The sequence below is a fragment of the Propithecus coquereli genome, unplaced genomic scaffold, assembly GCF_000956105.1.
Source record: "Propithecus coquereli isolate 6110/MARCELLA unplaced genomic scaffold, Pcoq_1.0 Scaffold150, whole genome shotgun sequence".
Lineage (NCBI taxonomy): Eukaryota > Metazoa > Chordata > Mammalia > Primates > Indriidae > Propithecus > Propithecus coquereli.
The window spans coordinates 91,014-99,733 of record NW_012139414.1 but is presented as its reverse complement, the minus strand read 5'-3'; the positions used below and the strand labels follow the sequence as shown (position 1 = coordinate 99,733).

Below are 8,720 nucleotides of genomic sequence, written 5' to 3'. Positions count from 1 at the left end.
CAGACTCAAAGTAAGAGTTGTGACACATGGGGGAGGTATAGAAACAGTCCAAAGACAGGGGAACTAAGAACAAAACACACAACTAACCAGCTGGTCCCTGACAAAAGAGAAACACAGGTTTCAAAATGCACGGGCAGGGTGTGTGCTAATTTATTAGGACTGACTCTCCATTTCAGCTTCCTGGGGGAAAAAATTCCTGTGACTTGAACGTCTGAAGGGACAGAAGTTATCATAGATGTCACTCAGAGTGGGGTCAGGGAAATCTATACTAGGGAAGTAAAAGTAAAATGTTTCTTGGTTTCCCTTCACTCAAAACCACTATTTCCTTAATTTCATCAAAGTGTATAAAAGGCACAAAATATATTAATACTTAGGACCTTAGAGTTGAGATAAATTATCCAAAAATGGAGCAAAGACTCTAATTAGAAACTATCTTTATTGCCCCTGCTGGCCTGGAAGCACCTGAGGGCAAAGGTCAAAGGCTGACCGGCTCCTCCCTGGCCTGTGGAAGTTGGTTTGGGGCTGCATTCACTCTAGGACACACAGCCCAAGTTCTGCACCCACATCCCCAGCTCTGGTGACCCAGTGGAAAGCCCCAAAGGCTTCAGTCATGCAGGGTTCTGCCACCTGCTCAAGTCAAGTCTCTCTTGGCCCCTTTACTGTTTAGACCCCCTTTGACCTTGGCATGAAACGCAGCTTTTGGCTGACAGTCCCCCCCCACCCCCGCAGCTGGGCTAGAAGTCCCTGTGCCCTCCACTCTGGCTCAGCCCGGCCGATTCTCCTCCTGCTTATTTTCCTAGTCACCGACTATCTCCCCCGCAGCTCTTTTCACACACCAGGTTCCCTTCTTGTGGCCCAGCCTGGTGAAAGTCCCTGGCCCGCGCTCCCTGTTGAAAGGAACAGGGGTCAGGGGCCCAGCAACGTGGTTCAGCCCCCAAGCCAAGGCCATTTCCTTCACCAAGTCAGGGAACAGTTCGAGGTAACAGCCTGTTGACTCTTGAGGCCCCGCTGCGATAGTGTCATCTCACAGCCTTCCCTGCAGTGTTTGTAATTCGTGTTTCACATGTCTGAACAAAGCCTGAAGGTTCTCTGTCCTTTACTAAGTAAATGTTCCCTTCACAAAAACCAGCCCCAAACTCATCACCGTTGAAATATGTGAGAACAGGCGCTGGCAGCAGCAGGCCGGGCACTGTCCCCTTTCGGCAGGCACGTGGATGAGCTCTGGCAGGTGGCGCCCTCAAGTGTCCAGGAGGCGCTGCGTCCTCCACAGGCTCCAAGTCCCGCTCACAGGCAGGACCTGGAGCAGCTCAGAAGGGTCCCATTTGCTCTCTATCCAGGGGGTCCTTGGGAGGGAAGCTGAGTCAAACAGGGCCTCCTTTCCCTCTGCGCACAGCACGAGCCAGGCTCTGGACAGCTGTGGCGGCAGACTTGGTCATCGCCCCATGATGAAGCTGGGCTCGTCTTCCTCTTCCTCCTCCTCCGTTCCAGACGCCTCCTCAGAGCTACCAGACCGCTGCTCCTGGGCCTGGCTGGATCCTGTAACCACACAACATTCAGATTCAGATCACAGACGTATAAATCTGCTCGGAGAGTCAAGGGCGCCTTAAAGAAGGAGGGGCGCTGACGGAAAATTAGGAACTACCTGTTCCTGGACAGAGGTGGCCTCATGCCCACCAGGCCCCAAAGCTGTTCCTTGGGAAGTCAGGGTGGGTCACAGAATTGATCTACCACTGCTGACAGGTGCACCCCATCCTTACCAAAAGGTCCAGTAGCACACACAAATGACACCCCATAAATCAGGCCCTGCTGCATTTTATATGGCTCCTACCACCTACAATGTCTGCCACCTTGGCAGGTGACTCCCCGCCCTCAGCTCTTCTGCATGTAATGCTTGGCTGACAGCATTCCTGAAGTCTCAAGTTCTCACTGCAGTAGGCAAAAGGATTTTCAAAAACTGTGTAGTAGAGGGCTCTGCCCACAGCAAATATGCCAGCTTCCTGGCTCTTCCCCAGAGTCCCAGAACCACACCCCACCTCCATCCTTACCACCCCACGTGCAGCTCTTGAGTGCGGCTGAGCTGGCCAAAAGCAGAGTACAAAGACAACTTGTCCCCAAATCCTCCTCCTCCCCTCTTCCTGGGAACAGGAGAATGGGCGAGAGTTGGAAAGAGACAAAGTCAGAACTACAAAGCAGCAGGTGGCCCAGCTCAGGGGCTCTAGGCAGCCACTTGCAGGCACGGTGGCCTCACCAACTCACAACCAGTGGCTCCTCCTTGCAAACGTGCAAAGCTCACTCCAGCCACTCCACCCCGTCCCACCCAACACACCCAGAGCTTTGCTACTGCTGTGCTGCTACAGGGTCAAAGAGCTTCGAGGTGGGAGGCCTCACGCAGCCTAGAATTCACCTTCATACCCTAGGATGGGACAGTAAAAAGAACACTCACTGCAACGGGTAGAAACCATCTGTAAGATTTAACTTAATTTGGGGTCTCCCTTCCTCTCAACCTCATGTCAAACAGAATGAGAAGCTTCAAAAGTTCAAATGGTGAGGATATTTTAATAGCTAATATTTGTTGAACACCTACTATGTGCCAGGCACTGTGCTAAGTCTACGTATAGTATCTTGTTTATTACTAACAATGGTCTATGAGGTAAGTACCACTATCATATTAATAGATCCATTTTACAGATGAAGAAGATGAAGCCAAGACAGGTTAAATAGTTTTCTGCTTAAGATGCAATGAGACAAAGACCCAGGATTCAAACCCAGACTGACTCTTTAGGCCTCTGCCTACATCACCTGCATGAACTGCATAAGGAAACTGAGGCAAAAGGAGAAGGTGGAGCCAGGGGCGAAGTGAGCACACAAAGTGCATGCTATGGAGAGACTGCACAGAAGACCAGAGAAGGATCAAAAGCCCCTCTGAGTTCCCTGGACTGGCAGGGCCGGGTTCACCAAGCTGTGGCAGCTCGTGGCATGCATGAAAAGGACAATGCTTCTATGGCACGTGGGACATCTGGACAGGATGCTCACTGCCCGAGGCAAATGGTCCAAGGCCTTGGGCACTGTCTGCACCTTGAAGGCTGGGGGTGGGGAGGTAGGTCAGATATTCTGTCTTCTGTAGCCTACTCCTCATGCACTAGCTGGGGAGCTCTGCTCTAGAACTTGGGCTTCACGGTGGAAACTGGTGAATAAGTCCGCTTTGTTCCCAAGTCACATTCTGCCCATTTGAAGCCTAAGAACCACCACACACTCGCACTCGCACAGTTCTGAACGTAGCAGGACGGGAGCACAGGATCTGATCCTTAACTCTGATCTTAATCAGTCAGTAACATGCTGATGAACTAGGATGTTTGTGGAATGGGGTGTAACAGAGGAGGGCTCAAAGCATTCCTTAGGGCTGAGAAGCCTCTGAAAATGTAACACAGGTTGAGTATGCCTTATCTTAAATGCCTGGGACCAGAAGTGTTTTGGATTTTGGATTTTCCCAGATTTTGGAATATTCGCATGTACATAATGAGGTATCTTGGGGATGGGACCTAAGTCTAAACAAAAATTCATTTATGTTTCATATATACCTTATACACATAGCCTGAAGGTAATTTTATACAATATTTTTAAAGGTGCCTATCTCAGCCAGCCATGTGGATGACCTGTGGGTGTCTGGAGTCACCACCACTCCTGACTGTGTGTTCAGAGCAACTAAGCGGCCTGGCAGCATCACCATAGTCCCTGTCTCGGCTGTTAAACAACAGAGGCAATAGGCTTTTAGTCTCCACCTACGATGCTGTGTTTTGATTAAAAGGTCACTGCATACTGTATTTTATTTTTTTAGTTGAGAATAAACATCAGTAGTCGTCAAGGGACCAGGAAGTATGTCCTCTAGGGATAAGGAGGCATTCTGCGGGACGGCTTTTAAAAATGTTTCCTCCAGAGTCATCTGCCTCTAACAAAGGTTTTTCTTACAAGTCTCTCTTGGATTCTATCAACTGACATGACTTCTTGTTCTGCATGAATGCACGCTCTCTTGTCCTTCTAAGCCTGTCACGCATTTTCGCCATGTCATCTGTAGGTACTTCCTCTGTAGCCTTAACATCATCATTGTCATTATTATCATGATCACCCTGATTCAGAACCATTTCAGCTGTTTCACTATTGATTGGTAAATGAACAACCTTATTTTCGATGTAAAAACTTCAATATTCACTTCTTCCAACTTGCTTATGGACTCTGAAGGTATATGTTCTGCATACCTAAGGAGGTCAGACATCATTTTTTCTCACTAGACATACGGAATCCTTCAAAGTTACCATCCTGTTCAACATCATCACTGAACACAGTTGCAGACCAGAGTTGTGCTAGGCATGGATAATTGAGTCTTCAGTCACCGTGTTCCAAGTGTTGGCAATAGCACATACAGCATCCTTCGTGGTAAGCTTCTTCTGAAAACCTCCCACACCCACGCCTTATTCACTGCTGCTAGCACGTTGTTCAAGAAAGTGGTTTTATATTTAATCTTCATTGATCTAAGGATACCCTGGCCACATGGCTGAATTAATGAAGTCACATTTGGGGGAAGTACATGGCATAAACATTATTTATTTTATTTTATTTTTTTGAGACAGAGTCTGGCTCTGTTGCCCTGGCTAGAGTGCTGTGGCGTCAGCCTAGCTCACAGCAACCTCAAACTCCTGGGCTCAAGCGATCCTCCTGCCTCAGCCTCCCAAGTAGCTGGGACTACAGGCATGTGCCACCATGCCCGGCTAATTTTTTCTACATATTTTTAGTTGTCCAGCTAATTTCTTTCTATTTTTTAGTAGAGATGGGGTCTCGCTCTTGCTCAGGCTGGTCTCGAACTCCTGAGTTCAAACGATCCTTCCGCCCTGGCCTCCCACAGTGCTAGGATTACACCTAGGTCTTGGTTTCTAATACCATTCTTCCAGTAAAAGGAGCCAGGGCTTCTTAGACAAATGGCTGATTTTAGGCCTAGGGCAGGAAATACACAAGATGAATCTGGAATATCTTGTAGTGCCAGACAGTAAGGAAGTGCTAAAAAAGAAAAAAACAAAAAGCCAAAAAAAGCAACAATGGGACTTTGTCAAAGGGACACAGGAGCCAACTGAAAGAGCTCCCAATGGCCAAAGCTGGAATAATTTCAGCAACAAGATAAATAGCGTAGTACTGATGATAACCTAAAGCATAAAATAAATATCCATGAGTCCATACTGATATAAAGAAATGATTAAATAAATAAATGCAGAAGAGAAGTAAGTCTCCCGTGCAGAATTTCGAATAATGTATGTAGACACTCTGCTGTCATGGAGGAGGAGCACAGCTAACCTGCTCCTTAAGGGTGGGCTGCACAGTGACCTCCTTCCACAAAGTATGGGATGTGGGGAAAGGGTAAGTTCATAGTGGAGAGACCTGACAAACGCTACCTCGGTACCATCTTTGCAATTTTTTGTAAATCTAAAACCAATCTAAAATGAAAAGTTTATTTACAAAGAAGGATGAAATTGACATTATAGCTGAATAGGTAAGCACCTTATGTGATTTTGCAGGTTCTATAACCAAGTACATGCAAAGCCTTATGGGGGCAAGGTAGAGGGAAATGCTAGATCTGTAGGTTGGGGTGGGGTGGAAGGGAGGTTAGCAAAGGCCTTACTGAGAGAGAAAACATGCAAGAGGAAGTGACCGGGCAAGAGGAAGTGACTGGTGAACTGAAGTTCTCCAAGCAGGTTACAAGTCAGGTAGCATGAAGTTTAAGAAAGCACCACGGCCTGGGCACATGCAGCGAGGCTGAAGGACAGAGGCCTGAGCACAGTGAGAGCACAGGGTCTGTGGCAGGGAGTGGAGAGGCAGGAGGGTGGACACCAAAGGCCAGGAGCCCCGAAGGCTGTGACTAGGCTTCAAGCAAGATCGCCTCTTAGGTAAGTGCGAGTCCCAGGGATCAAATGCCAGCCTGCCACGCACACCCTCTGCATCTCTGCGGGCACCAGCACTTGGTGCCCAAGGTCTGTCATTTGTAAAATGGGGATAACAGCAACACTGACTACCTCCCAGGGCTGCTGTGAGGAATAGGTTAGTCAATGTATACAAAGTACTTAGAATTAGGGCTACATAACAAACACTCAATAAATGTTGGCGATTGTTATATAAGCAGAAAAATGAATGACAGTTTATGTTTTATATTACAGAAGAGCTTTGGAGGCTATACACAGGTGGGTGGCATGGGTGGGGTGGGGTGGGAAGAGAGTGGAGGCTGCCACCATGGTCCAGCAAGGTCTCTATCTATATTTTTAAAGTTTTTTTTTTTTTTTTACTAAATTCCCAATAAGATCTTGACTTCCTCTGACATACATCATTCTTATCCACATGGAAGAAGAATAATTTTTAAAAGCCAGTGATGGCAAGAATATGATAAAAGTACACACAGTTGCACACCATTGACAGCAGTAAAAACTCGTGCTATTCCTTTGGAAAGTGACTGACAATATATTTCCAGAGTCTAAAGTTCTTTTTATGTTCTGTGATCCAGTAATTCCTACCGTTGGAAATTTATTTTAATTTACTCTTCCCACCCCCCGCCTGGAAAAGGGGAAGGGAGGCAGGTACAGAGTTGTTCACCAAAGTGCCTTCTACAGAAGCCAAGAACTGGAATCAACCTAATGTCTCATAAAAGGAAAAGGGTCAGGTATATCACTGCATGCCAACTGCTGGATATTAGGTCACTGAAAAAATTATGAAGAAATGGAAATGCTTACAATGTTAAAATAAACAAAATGGAAAACCTCCTACACTATGCTTATAACTGCGTACAAACTACATGTACGTTGACTAAAAGAAAATGGATAGAAAGAAAGGTCACCTATTCAGATGATGATATTTGAGCTTTTCCCATGATTTGCTTCCACTGCTCTTATACTATTGTTTACACAATAGTGTATTTTCAAATCCAGGAACCTGAGATTTTCTTCACAGATTACAGGCATAATGGGTAAAATGCCAATGAGTGCAACTGAAGCAAATTACTAACTTTTTTCTGGTCATGACAGCCTACCATTGAATAACTTTTTTTCCCAACCAGATGAAATGAGTCAACTAGAAAAAAATCCTTGTACTATGGAATTGTAAGGACATGGGAAAATACTTGTGATGCATATTATGTGACAAAATTAGGATGACTATAAATATTTATATATAATAAATAAATATCATAAATATGGTATTATAGTAATATATATTTGTTTAAATATTTATAAAATATAAATAAGTTTACATGTGAAAAAATTAAAATCAAAGAAATAAAATGTTAAAGTTATTTTTGGTAAGAATTACAGATAACTTTTATTTTTGACTTTGTTCTTTTCTGCACCTTCTAAAAAATTTTTTTTCTAGTTGACGCTACTAAAAATTTCTAAAATGACCATATAGTACCTTTATTCTCAAAAGACACAAAGGATATGGGTAGTTTTCCAACATGGTATATTTAAGAAGTTTGGCTTTGAAATAACAGTTTAACCCAAAACACATATTAAGTACCCTCTAGACATCAGACAAATGCATCTAGATTAGTAGTTCTCAGCGGGGGGCAATTCTGTCCCCCTCCCCAACTAGGGGACATTTGGCAATGTCTGGAGACATCTTTGACTGCCAATGAAGGACTGGGATGGAGGTGGGTGCTACTGGCATCTGGTGGATAGAGACTAGGATGCTGTTAACATCCTGCAATGAACAGGATTCACCTGCCCCAACAAAGAATTATTCAGCCTAAAACACGAGAAGCTGAGAAACTCTGCCCTAGATACACCTAGTAACAAATCACCTTTAGTCACTCTGGATTTCTAGGCAGGCCTATGTTAGGATAAGTAACACTGGTGTTAGAATACATCATTTTGGGATTTTAAGGCTTTATAATAATCCTGATCAGCTCAGTACCATCCAGTAGTATCATTCAGACATGAGTCCTACACTGCACGGTGTTTTCCCTGAGTTACCTGGCCAAGCACAGAAAAGAACTGGGGATACTTCCTCTCCAACAACAGAACTCCCAGCCAGCCTACTGCTTTGTGTAACAGCCAAAAAAAGCTTCAGTGATCTACCTCCTAGACCATCAAAAACCCAACAGCGCACTGAAGCCACCTTGTGGCACAACTCAGTATTACCACATTAATTTCCACTCATTTCAACTAGACAACTAGAAAATCTTACTTACTCTTTCACAAAATGAAAAATAGGAAGGAAATTGAGAAGGTGAGATAAATGGCCTTCAAACCATTTTTATGACAGTTATCCCTAGAACACTCTATTCTATTCTGCTCATTTGGTACACAGCATGTACAACCATGTAGTGTTCATTATTTTTTAATATGTCAGGTGCTAACTTCCCAATTAAATATAAGAGCAGGGCCTACATACTTTAACAATGACTTCCAAATTTGTCTGACTGCAGCCCAGAGCCCACACAGAAACTGAAAGAAAATTTCGCAAAACAGTATTTATTCAGAATGTGATGCACTGTGATATTTTTTAGTCTTATTTTATTCATGTTTTAGAAAGATTGCTGCAACCTCTAAACTGATTTCATGACCCAGTGATTAAAGGATCACACCCTCAGTTTGAAAACTGTGCCACCAGGCCAGGCGCGGTGGCTCACGCCCGTAATCCTAGCACCCTGGGAGGCTGAGGCGGGCGGATTGTTTGAGCTCAGGAGTTCAAGA

General features: G+C 44.8%; 1 protein-coding gene across 1 annotated transcript in view; it reads right to left on the bottom strand.

Annotated features, from left to right (window-relative positions):
• Positions 1-520: 520 nt before the first annotated feature.
• PRKRIP1 (PRKR interacting protein 1 (IL11 inducible)) overlaps positions 521-8,720 on the bottom strand; it is a 22,889-nt gene continuing 14,689 nt past the window's right edge. Inside the window, exon 6 of the mRNA XM_012640252.1 lies at positions 521-1,536. Within this exon, the coding sequence (XP_012495706.1) occupies positions 1,433-1,536 (104 nt within the window). The 3' untranslated portion in view covers positions 521-1,432. The remainder of the gene's footprint in view (positions 1,537-8,720) is intronic.